General features: G+C 45.3%; 1 protein-coding gene across 7 annotated transcripts in view; it reads right to left on the bottom strand.

Annotated features, from left to right (window-relative positions):
• Window positions 1-20,108, bottom strand: part of HTT (huntingtin) — a 137,014-nt gene extending 116,906 nt beyond the window's left edge. For 2 of the 7 annotated variants that reach the window (XM_067734943.1, XM_067734946.1), the window contains exons 1-2: window positions 19,718-20,107; window positions 6,974-7,057 (exon numbers count right to left, since the gene is read on the bottom strand). In XM_067734943.1, coding sequence (XP_067591044.1) covers window positions 6,974-7,057; window positions 19,718-19,944 — 311 coding nt within the window. In that variant the 5' untranslated portion in view covers window positions 19,945-20,107. Of the gene's footprint in view, window positions 1-6,973; window positions 7,058-8,573; window positions 8,593-19,166; window positions 19,289-19,717 lie in introns of those variants that run through there. The other 5 variants (XM_067734942.1, XM_067734944.1, XR_010942814.1 and 2 more) reach the window with 4 other exon arrangements.
• Window positions 20,109-21,706: the final 1,598 nt, after the last annotated feature.

The following is a 21,706-nucleotide window of genomic DNA, read 5'->3' as shown; positions in this document are numbered from 1 at the left end:
CACAATTCCTACCAAGAGTCAGAAGAGCCAGGAGCCTAAGAGAAAGCAAAGAACCACATTAGCAGTGATCAACAAACAAGTACGAGCAAGAAAAAAAATGTGCCCCTCAGCGATATTTCAGACCTCATCTCTGTGGAATACTCCTGTGAATAAAGAGGAAAGGTCCCTGGGATGCTGGCACAGCATCCAGGCGCTGCTCAAAGTGGTGCTACGGAAATACAATGTGAGCTACAAGTGCAATTTTATACTTCCTAATAGACACACAAATAAAGAGAAACAGGTAAAATTAATCTTAATAATGTATTTCATTTAACCCAATATATCCAAAACATTATTTTAACAAGTAATCAATACGAAAAAATTACTGGGATATATAACAATCTTTTTTACAGCACATCCCAATTCAAGCACAAAATTTTCATTCGAAGTATTTTATTTGTATAGAGACTCCATAAAATTCACAGTTGAAAAAGTAGGTTTACTTAAATAAAACCTGGAGATCTAATGCACAGCTTCGTGATTATAGTCAACAATACTGTATTTTAAACTTCAAAGTTACTAAGAGACTAGATCTTAACTGCTCTCAACACAAAAAAAGAAATGATAATGATGTGACATGATAAAGGTGTTAGCTAACACTACGGCCGTCATAGTGCATTATACAAATGTATCAAACCAACACGTGCACCTCAAACTCAGTGTCATATGCCAATTACATCTCAATTTTTAAAAAAGAAAAAAGTAGGTTTATATACCATTTCTAACCATGCCTAAAAGGTCTCCAATTACTAATCAAATATTGATTTTTAGATTTTAATTTAATAAAATAGATACAGGGCTAATTAGGTTATCTACTTCTCTTTGAGAGAGCTTTAGAAGTTCATCTTTCAAGAAACTGTCCGTTTCATCTAAGTTACTGAAGTTCATAATATTCCTTTACTATCCTTTTAATATTGATACAACCTATATCGATAGTTTGGAGGGGCTAGAGGCGCCGACCCTCCACAAAGTCAAAAACCCGAGTATAAATTATCTGCAGGTTGGAAACCACAGATTCAACCAACCGCGCGTGGTGTAGTACTGCAGCATTTTTTGAAAAAAATCTGCATATAAGTGGACCCATGCAGTTCAAAACCATGTAGTTCAAAGGTCAACTGCATTTCCATTTCTGCTCTTGCACCCTTTGTGCTATGGCTGTCATATATTCCACTCCTACGTGTAAACCCCAAAATACATCGTTATTATTTTCGCTGTAAACAATCAAGTATATTTTTGAAAGATTAAAAGTAAGAGGGAAAGTCTTACATTTACCCACTACAGTTACCATTTCCATTGCTCTCCAATCCTTTATGTAGATCCAGACTTCTATCTGGTACCATCTTCCTTCTACCTGAAACACTTTCTTTAGTATTTCTTATAGTAGTTGCCCGTTGGACATAGATGATTTCAGCTTTTGCAAGCCTGAAAAAGTCTTTCTTTCACCTTTGTCTTTGAGAAAGAAGTTTCTACAGGGTATAGAATTCTAGGGGTTTTTCCGTTTCAGTACTTCACAGATGATGTTGCACGGACTTCTGGCACTTTTTTTTTCCAGTGAGAAATCCACTGTCACTCTTACCTTGGTTCACTTTAGGTCTTTCTCATGTCTTATCTCTACTTAACATATTCAATCTTTTCTCTAGCTTCTTGAACTAGAAGAACAGTTACAGTTACTGTTTTAACGTTTCTGTGTACAAATTTTACCACCTGTGCAATTTCTGGGTCAGCTTCAATTGATTTTTTCCACTGTCAATCATGCTTTCCTGCTTCTTTGCATTCCTGATAATTTCTGACCAGATGCCAGACCTTGTAACTTTTATATTGTTGGGTGTTATATACTTCTGAATTCCGATAAATATTCTTGAACTTTGCTCTGGAATGCCATTAAGTTACTTTGAAAGAGTGTGATCACCTTGGGTTTTGCTTTTAAGCTTTACTAGGCAGGACTGGAATGACGTCCTAGCCTAGGGCTAAGTGAGCCCTGTGGCGAAGGCAAACCCTTCTGAAGGCAAACCCACCCAACGCCCCAGGAAGCATGGGGTTTTCCACTCTGGCTGGGGGGAACAGGAGCTCTTCCTGCGCCTGTCTGAGTTTAGCACCTGTGCCCTCCAATCCCCTCGGGTGGTTCCACCCCCAGCCCCAGGGCACTGAGGGACCCCTGCAGGTCTCGCTGATGGCTCCGTGCAGCTCCCCCCTCTCTGGTATTCTCCCCAATGGGCCCCAGCCACCCTGCCTCCTGAGGCCATGAGCTCTGTCTCCCCATCTCAGCAGCCACTGGGCTCTGCCTGGGTTTCCCCTCCTCACATCCTGGCTGGGAAACTCCCTCCAGGCAGTAACCTGGGGAAGTCATAATGCTCATCGCAGTAGTTTTCCATTTTTCCAGAAATGCCTGATGCCCGGTGCCTTGAAAACCATTGTTACATATATTTTATCCATTATCAATTACTTTAGGCAGGAAGGTAGATCCTGTCCTTGTCACTCAGCCAGAAGCAAAAATCTTTCATGATTTTTTAAATTTAATTTTTAACATATTACTAATATCTTTTCTGGTCACAAATATAAATATCTATAAATCACCTTTTATAAAGTTAGCTAATATTCCTTTCTATAAATGTATCCTAATTCTTCAATTCTGTGGGTAAGTCATTACGATTATTTTTAGTTTTCTAATGGGATGAACAGCACTGCACATCGTTGTACACTTTCCTCAGGATGAACTCCTGAGGTGAAACAGTTAAGTCAAACAGGTAGTGTTTGCCAAACTGCCTTTTAAAAAAGCTGTATCACCTCTGAAAAACCCCTGAATATTTTTTAGTGTTTGGCACTCTGACAGGTGAAACTGTTCTTATTCGTGTTTTAGTCTCATCCCACTGACCACCAGTGAGTGTGAGCATTGCCTCCACAGGAAGCACAAAGTAAGTGTCAGCCATATGCTCACGGGCCCCACCTCATGTCTTCTTTTCCAAAAGGCCTATTCATAGCCTTTGCCTATTTTCCTATTAGGATGATAGTCTTTTTCTTCATGATTTATAATGGCTCTTTATAGACGCTATTAAACCTTTGATATATATGCTGTCAATACTTTCCCCAAGTTGCATTTATGTAATTTCCAGTTTAAAGTGGATTTTGACATACTGAACTATATTCCAGATAAAACATTTTTTTCCTTTATACTGCTAGCATTCCACAGCCTGAGATTCAATGTTCTTTTTATAGTAATGATTTCACTTTTTTGTGTTTAGGTAATTAATCTGGCATTTATGTTTGTTTGCAATATGAAGAAGAAACATAATACCCCCCACTGAATAGTCAAGTGGTTCATCATTTCCATACTAATACAAGATGCTATATGTATCATAAATTCATACACACAGATACACACATACACTTTCCCACTTTCTATTCTATACCTTCTTTAATGTCTAACAGCTATTTTAATTTCATGTACACCAGGTATCACCATATTACTGATGGTTTCAGATTTTCTTTGCAACAGTGATGTATTGATTCTTGCAGATGAACAAGTTCAAAAACATCTCTACTAGAATTTTGATCAAGATCATTTTAAATTTATGGATTAACTTTGAGAAAATTTAACTTTATGATAAAGAAATCTTCCCATGCAGAAAGGGAAGCAGTAATCTGTACCTTTCAGGAAAGTCAATAGCTGTCCTTGTGTAGTTTCTGCACGTCTCTTGTCAACTCCTTGAAATTTAATATGTTGGTGCTACTATGAATTGGATCTTGAACCACTACATTTTCTAACTGATTTATGCTAATATTGGGGAAATCTATAGATTCCTGTACACTTATTTTTACCCAACCACTTTATCAAGGTACACTTGCTTAGATGAGGGTTCCTAAGTATTCCCAAGAGGATACTTGTAAAAAACAAGTCCCCACACTCCACCTGAACAGAAAACGTAAGTGTGCTGGGGAAGAGGGCAGTGAGGTACCTTCGTTACTATATTTTTGACAAATCTTCCGGATGATTTTGATGTTCATGTGTATTTAGGAACCAGTAGGACAGACCACCAACTTGAGAGCTTAGGTAGACTAAGAGTCACAGTACACAATGAAGACTTCAGAAGCTGCCACGGAATAACCCCACTGGAGAGAAGGTCAGTGTATCACAGAAGCTGTAAGAACGTACCAGAGGTTAATTACACTCAGGAGAGATAAGAGGAAATACCAGCCATCGAGAAGATTTCATAAATCATTACATGCATATAAAACATCCACTTCAGCTCTACACTCCAAAATTCCTAGAAAGTATGGAGAGTATCTTAAAACAAACTTGTTTTTTGATCTGACGGGACCAGAAACAACCTCTCTGGGTCCAAAAAATATCCTATTCATATGCTGCTGTGTAGAACAAGCAGTATAATGACTATCAGCATTACTCCATACAAACATAATAGACATACGAATGTAAAAACTATTATCAGTCACTACTGTGATTTAAGATGGCAAACTGAACCACAAATCAGTCTTAACACATCTCAACATACTTTACTACCAATGTGTGAATCTAAGCCAACATTCCATCAATTCCATTGGGAACTGTCAAGAAACAAACTAAGTATAATGCATGAAGCACTAAGACTGGAAGAGACCTAGTCCTGGGTCCATAAGCTTTCAAAGTGAGGTGTTACTCCCCGAGACCCGGATGCTGGGGGTCAGGTGAGCACAGCAGTGCCGCAGCAGCAGGCACCAGGGGCCTGTCGGGCACTTACCGTCACCTCATACAAAAGTAATGACAGTTGCAGGACGGTGTGCGCCACGACGGGATGTATTTCTGGCTCTCAGTAGCTAAAGAACACATCCATGTAGCTCTCAACAGTGTTTCACGGGTGTCGCTTCATCCCACAGGAGCCCTTATAAATTGGGTTTACATTTCATAGATGAGGCAACAGTGGCTCCAAGAAGTTAAACTTATCTAAAACCACCTGGCTTATAAGGAGTGGATATAGAATTCAAGCTTTTTCCCCCCTACTTTTATCTTAGTATTGTTTTCTAAGCTATGCTAACAATAGTATGCTAACTTAGAATTTTTATATTTTTATTCTCAGCACATATTCTCATTTGTCACTTCATTTCTTCCCACAATATTTCTACAAATTAGATAGAAACAGAAATCATCCACTGTCCTTCACAAACTGAATGAGTTCAACTAATGTGAAATACTCTATTGTGAAATTGCTTTGAAAGTATGAAATACAAAAGCAAGGTGCCACTAAAATTAAATGAATCACCAAATATCTGTCAGTACTAAAATCAAGATTATTATTCTCAGAGCTTTTTCTAACAGATTATAAAGAGCTCTTTCCAACAGGAGAATAACATGAATGATTTATTCCAAAGGAAAGAAAAGCCAAGAGAGAAGTACTTCACACATGCCCATGTGGGTAACAGAATTCTGAAATCATAAGTAAATCTGTTTCCTACTCAGCCATCAGAAACAGGCTTAAAATATTTACCATCCACAGCTACTATGAACAATGGTCAGAAAAACCGACAGTCCAAAGAAAAGAGAATGAGGAGAATTAGCAACGAAGCTACACAGAAGGTGCTGCTAGTTCAGCACAGAGGAACAATCGAGCCAGGGAAGCAGACCTCCAGTCAATGCCCGTGATCCCACTGGTCCCAGAGCCTTAATGAGCAGGCAGCAGCCATGGGGGGAGCACGTGCACTCCCACAGTGTCGGACGAGGGCAAAGTGCTGAAGAAAAGCAAACAAAAGACCACGAGAGTGCATTTATGTCTAACCTAATCTCCCAATTCATCCCACCCCTCATCCGTGTCCACACGTCCGTTGTCTACATCTGCATCTCTATTCCTGCCCTGCAAGTAGGTTCATCTGTGCCATTTTTCTAGATTCCACATATATGCATTAATATACGATATTTGTTTTTCTCTTTCTGACTTACTTCACTCTGTATGACAGACTCTAGGTCCATCCACATCTCTACAAATGACCCAATTTCCTTCCTTTTTATGGCTGAGTAATATTCCACCATATACATATACACCACATCTTCTTTATCCATTCATCTGTCGATGGACATTTAGGCTGTTTCCATGTCCTGGCTATCGTAGATAGGGCTGCAATGAACATAGGGGTACCATGTGTAAAACACATAGCTAGTGGTGGGGCTTCCCTGGTGGGGCAGTGGTTAAGAATCCACCTGCCAATGCAGGGGACACGGGTTCAATCGCTGGTCTAGAGATCCCACATGCCACGGAGCAACTAAGCCCGTGCACCACAACTACTGAGCCCACGTGCCACAACTACTGAAGCCCACGCACCCTAGAGCCCGTGCTCAGCAACAAGAGAAGCCCGTGCATCGCAACGAAGAGTATAGCCCCCGCTCGCCACAGCTAGAGAAAACCCACGAGCAGCAACAAAGACCCAACGCAGCCAAAAATAAATAAATAAATAAATAAACAAATTTATTTTTTTAAAAATAGATAGCTAATGGGAACATGCTATAAAGCACAGGGAGCGCAGCTCGGTGCTCTGTGATGACCTAAATGGGTGGGATGGGGGTGGGAAGGGAGGTCCGAGAGGGAGGGGATATATGTATACATATAGCTGATTCACTTCACTGTACAGCACAACATTGTGAAGCAATTATACTCCAATTAAAAAAAAAAAGACCACTATAATTAGACAGGCTCTTGTTGTTCCAAATACCACAATAAGTAAAATATAAACATGTTCAATTATCATAATGGTTACAATGATACTATGTAAGATTATGGAAACATTACTCATTGCAGTGTCTGGACATCCTCCACATATGTAGCCAGAAGTATGGGGAAGGGGGTCCTGTAAAGGTTTTAAAACAATTGGGGAGACAAAGAATATTCTAGCCCATTAAGAATGAAAATACAGAAATTTTAAATTTTCACTAGGAAGTTCAAAGTGCAGTTACCTGAGAGACTGTGCCACTATGTTTTCACATATTGTCAGACAATGATTCACACGGTCTTTCTTGGTGGCTGAGAGTTCTTTCTTTCTAAAAGGAAAAAAAAAGAGTAAAGGAAGTTTGCATGTGTTGTGTTATCCGCTCCATCTATTTCTACAAGGCATTCATTCATTCAGTAGTGCTTCTTGACTCCTAGAAGTAAACCACCCATTCCTGCTGGGGGCAGGGTGGCTCTGAGGTCAGGGAAGGGGGGATGAACCTAACCCAGGGTTCCCTACAGGACAGGGCTCCATAGAAAAGTCAAGGGGTGTTACTACCACACCTGCTTTCTCTACTTTAGAGAGAAGGAGAAACTGCAGTGCAAACAGCGCTCACCCAAGATCACATGGATGGACGGAGTGTGCAATTCAATGAAACACAAGGATGTCAATACAATACATACCAAGCTGCTGCCATTTCTCAAAGTCTTATTTACTGACTACAGTCAGCATACCACACAGACCTCACACTCTTAGGTGTAAAATAACGTTCAGACAATGGCTAACTGCTTCTATATCCCCAAACGGCTAGAAACAAGCCCCCTGCCCAGACACTTCTCAAAAGCCTCCTAGTAAGACTTCTCAGCCCAAAAAAAAGGAGATAAACAGCCTGGTCAAGAAGATCAGACAAAAGGTGCTTGCTTCCCACCCAAACCTATGACTTGAGATGTCTCTGAGGTAGGCACCACAGAAATAAGGTAGAGAGGGTCAATCCAAAGAGGAAGCCAAAAAATAACTCAGGCTTGATAACTACATCCAAAAAGAATCTGAGTGTTAGCAGGTCACCAGTACATGGTACTAACTAGAAACACCTAAACCAGAAGACTACTAAGTTTTGGAGGGAATTCTAGTACCAAAGAAATTTAAAAACTAACCAACAAACACCTCTATTTAATCCCTAATGCAACCTCAGTTTCCAACAAGTACACCTGAAGGAACAGGCTCTTACAATTATGCAAATCCACGAAAGACACACCCTCCAAAAGGCACTACAGATGTGGCCAGGGAAGAAAATGGACAAGGAAGAGTCTCCAAAGGGGAAAGTCAGGGTCCAAAATGAAGGACAGACAGAGCCTGAATGAGAAGACAAGCCCAAGGCATGCGGAGAGGGGCTTCCCGATGACTGGTCAGTAAGAGTCCATCACCACGTGGACTGGTGACTGTGTGTCTCCCACTGGTCTCTTTCCTAAAAGAGACTCTTACTGATAAGCTATGTTGAGGACTGCTAGTCCCCCACCAAAATGCCAGCCTTCCCTTCTCGGACACACGCCTCCTGGTTAGAAGCTCCACAGCCTAGCTTCCCTGCAGTCGGGGATAGACAGGTGACTTAGTTCTCACAGATGAAATGGGAACAGAAGTAGCAGGTGGAGCTTCTGCCTTGCTGGCTCGCCCTGGGCATCCCCCTTTTAGTTCCCTCTGACTGGAACAAACATTCCTAACACCCAGTTTTTGATTATACAGATAAAGACAACAAGAAGGCTGCAGAGCAACAGGATGGAAGGAGCCTGAGTCCCAAGTGACCACAAGAGGCAGAGGCCCCTCACCACCCACCCTCATGAGTCACTCACTTCAAAAGCACTGTGATGGAAACAACCCAAATGTCCCAGTGGATGGATAAATGACGCAGCCCAATGACGGAACACTGCTTGGCAGTAAAAAGCAGCAAACCACTGATTCACACAAGGATGAATCTCAACGTATCAGCTTCAAGATACATAAGTATAATTCCATTTATGCCACGTTCTGGAAGACACAAAACCAGGGGAACATAAGGTGATCAGTAATTTCCAGGGGCCTGGCGGAGGAGCGGGGAGTTGACAGCAAAGAGGTCCGAGGCAGGGGGAATCTTTAGGAGGTGATGGCACTGTTCTAAATCTTGATTGTGGCAGTAGTTACACAGCTTTATGCAACTGTCAAAATTCACTGATCTGTACATTAAAAAGGGTACATTTTACTATATATATGTATGTGTGTGTGTATAAATAAAATACCTCAATTTAAAGAAGAAAGCGCCATGAGAATTTAAATGCTCTCTTCTTTGAGCCACCACATTAAAGTCTCTATTACAGCAGCTCAGAGGTTACCTAGTTTAAGACAGCCATCAAGAAAATTAAAGAACACTGACCACTCCAAGCACGTTAGGAAGCAAACTAACTCACTTATCCACTACTCTTTTCCAAAGTGAGAATCTGTCAAAGGCCTTAAGTGAACTGAATTCATACACCCAGGCTCCTAGCTATATAGGTAGTGGCCCCTCCCTGGGTAGCCTCTTACCGTGAGGTCTAAAATGATTCCTACGGGGATGGTAATCAGAAAAAGGTCGACAAACACTAAACTGAGTGGACTTCACTACTTAACGATGGTCAGAATAGAAAAGTGATAAATACAAATGTGAGCTTCAAAAAGAACCTTGTCTCCCTCCTCACGTGTGGAACAAACCACAAGAATACAGGTAACAATAAACAATACAGCTCTCTGGACCTGCCGCCTGGTTTCCTTAAGACCTACTGTGCTGTTCCCCCAAGCCAGAACTTGAGCAAAAGTTTATGAAACTAGCAGAAAGTCAAAGAGAAAATATCAGTCTCACCCACCAAAATAAAAATACATTCTTCTGTTGTCTGTCTGGGTCTAGCTCCTCCTCCGAGCTCCTTGTGAGGAAAGCCTGCCTTATTCACCCGGGACCCTGCCCTAGGCCCGGCCGTCAGCCAGCACCCCCATCACACTCTTTGGTAGTAACTGTCCCTGCAATTTCCTCCCCAGGGATGACAGACTCACTAAGAGCAAAGGTCATATCGTGTCTCTCACTGGCACGCAGCACAGCACCTACACTGGAGAAGGTGTTTCAGACAGACAACAAAGGAATGGATAAGTAAGCTTTTGCTGTAGGAGGGTAGGTTACATACACGTTAAAACTGACTCAAAAGTTCTTAAGTCAGTCTTACAAACAGGATTCAGAAGATAAATGATTATTGCTTTAAACTTGAGTTTGCATAACCAAGAGATGGAAAGAAAAGTAGAAACAGCAAAGCTTAAAAAAGAGAGAAACTGTAGGGCAACCCCACAGGCTTGAGTTCAAGCACTTTGTGGAGTCCGAGCTGCAGCCCTCAGCCCCTCTGGCTGTGACCAAGACGTCAACCACGACACGTCTGATGACCCTGACTTTCACGACTTCACTGCCAGAAAGAGGGCAGCACACGTTCTATCATGGTCCGTTACAAAGAAAGCACATGTTTTAAGTTTCTCTTCCTGACTCATCCACAATCATTTTCCAGCAATCCAAACACTTTTGAGGGGGGAAAAAAAAATCTACCGTAGTATATTTAAATTTTCATCTTTCCACACTCGATAGATAGCCCTAAAGTCATACGATTCTTCAGACAGACAGGCAAAGTCTTCAGTGGTTACTAGTCATGCTATTAAAATTTAAACAGTAATTACTAAGTACCTATTTTGGGTGAGGAGCATAAAAACAAACCACCTGACTGCTACCAAAATACTTATCCTGTAAAATCTTCTCTTTTATCACACTGAAGAATACCCACATTTTAAAGTGTGAGAATCAGACTCTACCCTCAGACACCCCAACAAAGAGGCATTAACCAAAAATATCAGAAAACGAAAAAAACAGCCCTTCCAACACTACCCACTGAAAGATGTCAGGGCAGCAATGTAGCCCAAAAGGAACGAACACCCCCACCCAGTACAAACACCAACCCGGCTTAAGCAGGCCCAGCATAGTCTGGCCTCAGGCTACTTCCCTCCGGCAGGAAGCCTGCGTGGGAACTCTGGCCACTGGAAATAACCCAGTCGTTTTGGTCATGCACCTTCAAACTCAGTTCTTGTACATGCCATGGTCCCTGCTTCAAATACCTCCTTCCCGTCTTATTTTGTCCAATAAACCAACTTGGAAGTTTAAGAAAACTACAACTATTTCATTCCCCCATGGAATTTAATTAGGCTGATGAACTAAGTTGTCAAACTGACTTGTTCTACAAGAAGAGTAAGTATGGAAATTAAGGTGAAAACGGAACCGCCTTGCTCTAGGCAGGAACTGGATGAGCAGGGTGAGAGCTGGATAAACAAGGTAAGAACAGTCCTGATCCTTCAGCTGCTTTTGTAAACGTGCTTATTTTAACTCCAGCTTCAAAGTGAAAACAAACCACAGTCAGCCCCCCCCAACTGTGTAATGAAGCGATCTGTACACAAACACGCATCTGTAAGGAGGAGGAACATATAAAAATCAAGGACTCTACAGGCATACTACAAACACGTTAAAACGATCATCAAAGAACTAATTCTGAAAATGGGAATTCAAACCCTCTTGTCAAAATTCTTATTTTTAGAATTATGTATGAAAAATCTGATTCCAGGTTGAGGGTGTGCAAGGGAGGGCCTTGAGTACTCCAGGAATTGAAAACGATCACCTATCGTGCACTTGTCTTGCTAGTTGTGGTCACAGGTACTGTCACATACACATTTTCGAGTCGGTGCCTACACACCCCACACGATGAGTAAAACTGAGGTCTAGAGGCTGCTCCGCCTGCAGGAGCAGGGCAGTAAATGGCCGGGCAGACATCCAGGTCTTCTGATTCCTCATCAGCTGCTCTCTAACTTTCACCAAGTACTATACTAATGAGAGTGTTCCTAGAAGATTAGGACTCTTTTGGATCTTTTTTTTTTTAAAGAAGGAATGGAACACCAAAGTCATTTTGGAATTATGTTTCATACATAATTTTAAAATAAAAGTACTGCTTAAGGGAATTCCCTGGCGGTCCAATGGTTAGGACTCAAGACTTTCACTCCCAAGGGCACAGGTTCAATCCCTGGTCAGGGAACTAAGATTCCACAAGCCGCTCGACACGGCCGAAAAGAAAAAGTACTGTTTGATTAGGGGAAGCAAGGCCTACGATTTCCCCACCACACAGTCTATATCACAGAAAAGGGCTGTGAAAGCCTTTCTTACTAGTAATTTAACTGAGTACTGTAACAATTACTAACAGAAGAAGGTGCAATTCAAAATGCGATCTATGCTAAGTGAAAAAGGTCTGACACAAAAGGCCCCATGTGTACGATTCCGTTCACAAGAAACGTCCAGAACAGGCAAATCCATAGAGACAGAAATAGATGAATGGTTGCCAGGGGCTGGGGGAGGGAAAATGGGGACTGACTGCTAATGGAGAGGGGCTTTCTTTTTGGGGTGATGAAATGTTCCAGAAATTAGACAGCAGTGATGGTTGCAGAACCTTGTGAATATATTACAAACCACTAAGTTGTACATTTTAAAATGGTGAATTTTATGATATGTAAATCATAATCTCAATTTTTAAAAAAATCCGTCTGCAAATCCCAGCAGCTCTTCCTCCCCAGAGGAAGGCATGTGACCACTCCTCGCCACCAGCACTGTTGCTCCCAGCCCGGCACAAGCTGCCGGCACCTCCAGCTTTGACTACTTCAACAGCCTCCCCACTGATTTGATGACTTCAATCAGATTTGATTACTTTAATAGCCTCTTTCATTCCTGCTCCCTGTCCACCAGGGTGGCCTTCTTTGTTAATTAAAGTTTTTAATGAGGGGTACTTCCCTGGTGGTCCAGTGGGTAAGACTCCACACTCCCAATGCAGGGGGCCCAGGTTCGATCCCTGGTCAGGGAACCAGATCCCGAATGCGTGCCACAACTATGAAGCCTGCATGCCGCAACTAAAGATCTCACAGGCTGCAACTAAGATCTGGCACAGCCAAAAATAAATAAATTTTTAAAAATCTTTCTTAAAAAAAAGTTTTTAATGAGGTAATTGTAGATTCACATGTAACTGTAAGAAATATCAATAAAAGAAATACAGCGTGTACTTCACTCAGTTTCCCCCACTACTAACATTCTGCAAAACAATCACAGCCAGAACAGTGATACAATCCACTGATCTTTAGATGTCCAGTTTTACTTTTACTCATCTGTGCGGATGTGTGCATTTAGTTCTACACAATGTCATCAGATGTGTAAGTTTGTGTATCCACCACCAGAGTCAAGATATGGAACACTTCCGTCACCATGAGGATCCCTTGAGCTGCCCTTTGAGAACCACACCCACCTCCCTTGGCCCTCCACTCTGTACCTCCACCCACCCCTAACCGGGCAACCACTCATCTACTCTCCACTCCTAGAACTATGTCATTTCAAAAATGTTACATAAGTAGAATCAGCCCGTATATAACCTTTGGGGATTGCCTGTTTTCACTAGCATGATTTCCTCAAGATTCATCTTAGTTGTTGCATGTATTATCAGGAGTTTGTTCCTTTTTAGTGCTGAGTAGTTTAACCATTCACCTGTTGAAGGACATCTAAGCTGATTCTAGTTTTTGGCTATTATGAATAAAGTTGCTACAAACATTTATGTACAGGTTTTTATGTGAACGTAAGTTTTCACTTCTCCGGGATAAACACCCAAGAGTGCAACTGCCGGGTCATATAGTAACTGTATGTTCAGTTCTACAAGACACTGCTTGTTTTCCAGAGTAGCTGTCCATTTCATAGTCCCACCAGCGATGACTAAGTGACCCAGTTGCTTCCAAGCCAGCATCTGGTGTTGGCTTAGCATCGTAAGCTGTATCACTTGTTTGACTACACAAGTAAGCATCTGGTCAGAGTACAATCCAAAGTCCTTATACTGGGGTACAGGCCCTAAACGGCTCCCCCTCATCTCCTCTTTCTGGCCTCCTTACTACTCCTGCAACATGGAAAGCACTCCCGCTCATCTGTTCCCTCTACCTCAACCTCACCTCCTCCAGATACCCACCCCCCTCCCCCTGCTCCAGCATCACCTTCTCAGTGCACTTCGCACCCTAAACACCACCACAAAGCTCCTCTCCCCCTTATTCTGTTTTGTCTTTCTCCATAGTCTTTAACACCACTGGCCTTGTTCACTGCTGTAACCCAAGGGCCCAGAACAGGCCCTGGCACACAACAGGCACCCAGTTGAAAGGAACCCTTCCAGGTCATCTAGTCCAGTCCCCACTTAAGTGCCCACTCCCAGTAGCTGGGAGCTCTTAATGCCACCACAGCTTACGTGTCAGTGTTACACCTACTTTACAGCTGCACAAATGCTCCATGGCCCTAGGACAGAGAAATGATACTGCCTCAGCTACGCCTGGACAGATGTAAGCAACATAAGTCTTCCCTCCCAAGTGCTGATGGAATTTTATATTATATTATACTATATCAACAGAAAAGTAGGTCCTGATCATCGACAGTGGAGTTCTCAAGCTTTAACGTGCACATAAATTGCTCACAAACCTGGTTAAAATGCAGACTCTTGATTCAGTAGGTCTAAGGCAGGGCAGAGATTCTGTACTTCTTATAAGCTCCCAGTGATACCAAATTGCTGGCCCTGAGACCACACTCTGAGCAGCGAGGACCTATGGCATATCTCGTCTCTAACACATATTCTAGCACCCAAACTGATTCAAGCTAACACAACTTGTACTGTGTAAATTTTTCCTTCTTGCTGTCTGAATAAGACTTCCATTCCAAGGTAGTTTACTGAGTGATTGGCTCACTTGCAGGGACCAGAGGTAATGGGGGTGGGGCCTCTGAAGGAGGAGAGAATAGGAAAGCCAGGACACTGTAAGACCTTTGCCTTTACATCTCCATAAGTCCTCTTTTAAAAAGAAATTCTACAGTATTATATAGCAGTTAATAAGAATGATAGGTACTGCTATGAAACAATGTCTTTGGTACACTAAGTGAAATAATATAGTGTGAGCTCATTCATGCAAAAAAAAAAAAAAAAAAGGACTTGTATATGCATTAAAAAATCAGAGAAAACGGGCTTCCCTGGTGGTGCAGTGGTTGAGAGTCTGCCTGCCGATGCAGGGGACACAGGTTCGTGCCCCGGTCCGGGAAGATCCCACATGCCGCGGTGCGGCTGGGCCCGTGAGCCATGGCCGCTGAGCCTGTGCGTCCGGAGCCTGTGCTCCGCAACGGGAGAGACCACAACAGTGAGAGGCCTGCGAACCGCCAAAAAAAAAAAAAAAAAAAAATCAGAGAAAACAAAAGAAACTTAACAATTGTTATTTTTAGGGAATGAGACTAGGACAGCCAGGGAGGAAGACTTTGCTTTCCACCTTCTGTGCTATTTGAAGACGTTGTTGCAACGTATATGTGTAATTTTTTTTAAGCCAGTTAACAAAAAGCAACCAAAAAAGAAATGCTTCCCCAAAGTGGTCCTATCATATCTAATCTAGGGGTGGACAAACTACAGCCTACCTGTTTCGGCCAGTCTAAGAAGTGTTTTTACATTTTTAAACGGTTGACACCCGCCCCCAAAAAAAATCAAAGAATAATATTTTATGACGTGAAAACTATAAAAATTTCAACGTCCTTAATAAAATGTTATTGGAACAGAGGCTCACATTCACTTACATAGTGCTTCTGGATGCTTCTTTTCTACAATGGCAGAGTTTAATGGTTGCTACAGAGATGTACCATTTACATAAAATGTTTGCCAATGTTCAAGAATCAGAAGACTTAATATTGTTAAGGTGCCAATACTCCCCAAACTGATCTACAGATTCAATGCAATACCCATCAGAGAATTCCAGCTGGCTTCTTCGTAGAAACTGACAATCAGATCTTACAATTCAAATGGAAATGCAAGGGGCCCAGAATAGCCAAAACTATCCTGAAAAGGAATAAAGTTGGAGGACTCACATTTCATGACTTGAAACTGTGATACAAAACTAATGGTAGGGACTTCCTGGTGGCGCAGTGGTTAAGAATCCGCCTGCCAATGCAGGGGACACGAGTTCGAGCCCTGGTCTGGGAAGATCCCACCTGCCGTGGAAAAACTAAGCCCGTGCGCCACAACTACTGAGCCTGCGCTCTAGAGCCCACGAGCCACAACTACTGAGCCTGTGCTCTAGAGCCCGCGAGCCACAACTACTGAAGCCCGTGCACCTACAGCCCGTGCTCCGCAACAGGAGAAGCCACCGCAATGTGAAGCCCTCGCACCGCAACGAAGACCCAACGCAGCCAAAACTAAATTAATTAATCTTTTTTAAAAATTAAAAAAGAAAAACCTAATGGTAATCAAGACTGTATACGGACTTCCCTGGCGGTCCAGTGGTTAGGACTCCGCACTTCCACTGCCATGTGCCCGGGTTCAATCCCTGGTCGGGGAACTAAGATCCCACAAGCCGCCCCACAAGCCACAGGGCTCAGCCAAAAAAAAGACTGAAGAGGCAACCCAAGAAAGGGAGTATCATTTTACAAATCATGCATCTGATAAGGGTCTAGTACCCAGAATATTATGAAAACTGTCACAATTCAACAATAAAAAGACAACCCAACTTCAAAAATGGGAAAGAATGAGGATGAGGGTCTGCAAGTTAAGCATAAGAAAGAAGCTGGGTCCCTAATCACTGGTGAGCTTCCTCAAGCAGACACTGCTGTCTTATAATAAATTCCTTCCTATTTAAGTTATGGCAGCAGAGTTTTCTGTTACCTGCAGTTGAATATAACTGATAACACCAACTATGGCTAAATTATGTCATGCTTAGCAGACAGAGATGAACAAGTCCTGTTGGTTCTACCTTCAAAATTCAGTCAGTTCCCACCTTGCCACCCCTAACAACCTGACAGAATTCGCCAGCATCTCACCCGGGCACGTGGCTCGCTTCCCAGCTGGTCTCCTGCTCCTCACCATGCTGCCTTCACTCAGCTCTCAGCCAGTATTCACTGAAAAATGGAATTCAAATCCTGCCACTCCTCGGACCAAACCCTCCAAAACCTCCCACCTCACGTAGAATAAATGCCACTGTCTTTATTCCACCTTGAAGGGAGGGCCTACTGATCTATCTGGTACAGCACTCTCTCTACCTCTCTGACCTCAGCTCCTACTGAGTCTCCCTCTCGCTAATTCAACGGGCCACACCGCCGCCTCGCTATTCCTCCATCAGCGGGGTTTGGACCAGCTCCCTCTGCCTGGAACGCCCCTCCACATACCTTTATGGCAATCCCTGACTCTCTTCTGGTCTTTACTCAAAAGACACCATCTCAGTGGCCCTTCCCTGGACACCCTATCTAAAACGTCAATAACTTATGAACCCTGACATTTCCTAGACCCCGTTCCCTGCTTTGCTGCTGTTCCTCCTTTGTTTACCACCGTCCAACATACTGTGTATTTTTCTTACGTATCCTGTTTCTGGTCTATGTCCCTCACTAAAATGTAAGCTTCATGAGGGCAGAGCTTTATCTGTTCATGGCTGTAGCCCTGCACCTATTACGATACTGGCTGGCACACATTAGATATTCAGCAAATAATTAAAATCAGAGAAAAACTAGGAGGGAATCTGAAGGAGAGTGAGAAAGTGCCAAAGGCCAATGTCAACTGCCTCATAATTGCAGTTAGGACCCTGCCAAGCTCTGGCACTCCCCTGCACGTCAGCCTTGCTGAGACTGTAGCCAGTACCGCCCGGAACCCCTGTATCCCATATGCTGAGCTGGGAGTAGGCACTCAGATCCTTCAACTGAAGCCCAAGCGTGGCTGGTGACACCATAGTTCCACAGAGAGCAAGGGCCATAAAAATAGAACAGTTACTTTCTAATTGCTTTTGGCCAATCTTACTTTGGGGCATGGATTTTTCAGCTGAAGCATCTGAACAGAAACGCCAAGATCCAAATCTGTAAGCAGTGAGTTCGTTACTCAAAATTAATGAATACTTGCTTTCTCAACAGCAAAGTACATGAAAATGTAACATTTATGCATTTTATTTAAAATAACTATAATTAAGCCCAATGCAGTTGATTTCAGAGCATGCTAAGAACCTTTCAAAGTTACTATTCTGAAGTACTTTTGTTTTTAAAAAATTTAAAATCTATCTTCATATATATAATACATAGATTATATCTGGTAGGATACACAAGGAGGAAGCTTGCCTCTGGGAATGGAGTTAGGTACTCAGGAGAAAGGAACAGGAGAGAGACACTTTAATTAACTTTTTGCAATTTTGGAATTTGTACCATGTTAATGTATTATTTATGCAAAAATGATAGACTAAATTTTAAAAATAAGTCAATCATACATTTCCTTACAATAATGAAACAAAATGTATCTACTTTGTCAAGCTGGCTTAAGAAGGAAACCTCTTTACACCCGTATTTTGAAGAAGATAAGTTAATTCAGGTTCTGTCAAATCAGCATAAGAAACAGAAAGCATATTTTCAGACTGACCAAGTGTTTGAACAAGCAGACAGGGACGGAAGTAAGGCCTTCCTTCCCACCCAGAGCCCTGCTTGGTGCTTCCCGCCTTTATACAAGATCACCCAGGGCATGGACTTCCACGACATCTAACTCCAGGAAAAGCACGACCATAAAAGTCTGGAATGGATAGTTATGGTTATAAATCACCTGCTGCAGAGAAAAGTCAAATTGTTAAAAAACAAACAAAAACCAACATTTTTCCCCTGTCAGTATCCAAACAGGTTTTTCACCTTTTAGCAGAAAACTTAATTTGTTTCCAGATTTTATTTTAACAGATAAGCCAAAATTACTCCCCAAAGTCTCAGTTTCTAATGAAACCTCAGGACACAGCAAGGATCATATCAGACGCATAACGAAGAAAACATTACTAAAAACGAATCAGCCTGAAGAAGGTACGCTTCTTGGAGGGGCTGCTTCGCGAAAACTTTCCTCGTTAAACGCCATCCTGTACACACCCAGATCAGAAATAAAATGACCCGAGATGAAAGAAAGGCCCGAACTGCAGCAGAGCACACACCCTGACCTCTGCTGAACACCCAGCACACAAGACTTCAGGGAAAAGTACTCGGTTCTCTTAGACGGTGTCGTTAATGGTCTCTCTTCTTCTGTTTCAAAAACTTTCCCTGGCACAAGCAACGGAGACCCCCTGCTTCCAAACAGTAGCACATGTCAGCAACAGGAAGCGTGCGTGGGGTCCGCAGACACCACTGCTCCGGCAAAGCTGGACTGCGACACTCGTGACAGGGACATCACTCGCCCCCAGCGATTAACCTCTCCCTCGGCAACATGTCATTTGTTTCCAACTGAGGACAGGCAATAAAGGGCAGCCAACTCTTCCTAATATTTAAGCCAGTTTTATTGCTTCTCACGCGTGAACAACCACCGTCTAGTCAGTTCACCGCTTACTTGGCAATCACAGCTCATTCAAGTGCCCGCAGGCCAACCCGAGCTGAGACAAGCCGGTCTCTCCCTGAAGCTCAACATTCTGCTGCGGATCCGGAACGACACGAAATGCCCTGAGGCTGCAGCCCCGAGCCACAGGCTGCTTAAAGGGGCCCTCGCAGGAGGCTCTCCATTGGGCCGCGCGCGCTCCCCCGCCCTCCAGCCCGACGTCCCAAGGCATGATGTCACCACTGTCCCCGCATCACTCCGGCTCCAATTCCCGGAGCATCCTGCGCCCCCAGCCCTCCTCCTCTCAGACCAGGAGGAGAGGGACGGGACGCGGCCTCGGATCTGCGAAGTTCTGCTCACAACACAGCCCCGGTTCCTCCCCTAACTTCGCAGCCGGGAGAGCAGAGGACTGGGGCCGGGGCCGCCCCGGCGCCTCCGGGAGAGGCCGGCGAGGCTCCCCGCGCCTGCCGAGGGCCGGAGACCCACGCGGGGCCGGGGAACTGGGTGGGGACCACGGGGCGGCCCTGTCGCCGCGGGCCGGGGAGCTGCAGCGGGCCTGCACTCACGGTCGGTGCAGCGGCTCCTCGGCCACGGCCGGTCCGGGCGGCGGCGGCGGCGGCGGCGGCGGGGGCGGGGGCGGCGGCGACTGCGGCTGAGGCGGCGGTTGCGCCTGCGGCGGCGGCTGAGGAGGCTGAGGCGGCGGCGGCGGCGGCGGCTGCTGCTGTTGCTGCTGCTGCTGCTGGAAGGACTTGAGGGACTCGAAGGCCTTCATCAGCTTTTCCAGGGTCGCCATGGCGGCCTCCCGCCCCGCGGGAACAGCCCCCGGAACCCTCGGACCTGCTCGCGGTTCCGCTCACCAGCGCGGCAATGAATGAGGCTCGGAGGCACGGGCAGGAGCGGAACCGAAGCGCTCGGCCATCTTGGGTCCGTCCCGGCAGCCCCCGCGGCCCTGCGTCCCGCGACGCTCCGTCGTGGGGCGGGGCCAGGCTGGCGAGATTGACAGCCAGAGGCGGCGGCTTCCGCCAGTGGCCGGGCGCGGCGCCAGTCAGTCTCCCGCGCCCGCCGTCTCGCTTTCTAGGACCGCCGCGACCACGGAGACCCCAGCGCTCCTCCAGGACGCGGACTAGGGGCGCGGCGAGGAGGGGCGGGGCGGTCGTGAGTGTCATGCTCCCTCGGGAAGAAGCCCCTAGTCGAGGAGACCCCGGCCGACGCCCGGCGGGTGGCAGGGAGGGCCGGCCGTGGACTCGGAGCCGGAGACCCTGCGTGGGTGCTTGCTCACCCAGCGGCCCGGGCGGAGAGAGGGCTCACGGGACAGCCTTGCAGAGGAGGAAGGGGAAAGTGGGTCGCCCCGCGCGGAGCCAGAGGACCCTCAAGGCGGGAGCCCAGGTGTGGCCCCCAGAGAGGAGCGGAGCCCTGGAGAGCCAGTCTGCAGCCCGAGGAGGAGCTGAGGAACTTGGCGGAGGGCCTGGGGCAGGGACGGGTGGTAAAAACCTGCCTGGTCGGTGCCTGCTGCCCGGAGAGGCCGTGGCTGGTGCAGCGAGAAGCAGCTTTGACCCCAGAGACTGCCCCGCCGGCATGACTGCCCGGCCCAAGGGTGTGCCCCCCCTTGAGCGAGGCTGGCCGGCGTGGGAGGGTCCCGGGCTCCAGAGCCTCGCCACCCGGAGGGGCGGCAGTGAGCAAGCAGAGGGGCAGCGTCCGCTTGCCCCCAGGGAGTGGGTGGCCCTCAGAGAAGCCGCCTGGGGCAAGCAGCATGAAGCCTCCAGAGCCCACTCAGGGCAGCGACCTGTTCTAGGCCACAAGCCACGTCTCCGCCTAATTTCAGACCCTGTTGTCCCAAAGCAGTCAGGTGAACCCAGCATCGCCACAGGAAGCCTTGTCTCCAAGGGGACAGCGACTGCCCCCGCTTCAGGGGAAGGACCTCAGAGAAACTTGCCACAAGCCTTGAGGTCCCAGTTCCCTGATTTAATAAAGGCCCTTGTCCACAGGCCAAGCCATGTGCCAGCCCTCACAGGACAGGCCACAATGACGGGGCTCCAGGCTGTCAGGGACTGTGGTTGGCAGACTTCTCGGATGACCTAGTGACCCCCCCTCCTGAGATCACCACCTTGTATAGTCCCCTCCCCTTGAGAGTGGGCTGTCACTGGAGGCTGGCTTCTGATTAAGGTTTACATTTTACAGCAAGACAAAAAAGTTTGAACAGAAAGTTCTCTATGTCGTTTGGGCCCCCTCCCTCCCTACTGTGCAGTGTGCATCTGCGTTACCCGTGAACCAGACCTCCTCCAAGATGGGAACGCCTGCGGGACCGTAAAGATCAACTCCTCCTTTCTTCTGACCTAGCAGTGGAACTTCTTACAAGGTTAGCATTCTTTCCCAACTCTGGAGGGGGCCGTACTGACTGCGCACTTTGTAAGGGTTTACCTGGACTATGTATCTTCGGTGAACTCTCTGTAAAATGTCAGTATGTCATTGTGATGTATGAGCCTTTGTCTCAAAAATAGATATGATTGGGCTTCCCTGGTGGCGCAATGGTTGGGAGTCCGCCTGCCGATGCAGGG

This window comes from Pseudorca crassidens, chromosome 4 (assembly GCF_039906515.1).
Source record: "Pseudorca crassidens isolate mPseCra1 chromosome 4, mPseCra1.hap1, whole genome shotgun sequence".
In the NCBI taxonomy this organism is placed as follows: domain Eukaryota; kingdom Metazoa; phylum Chordata; class Mammalia; order Artiodactyla; family Delphinidae; genus Pseudorca; species Pseudorca crassidens.
Note: the sequence above shows the minus strand (reverse complement) of the source record. Positions and strands in the feature narration are given on the sequence as shown.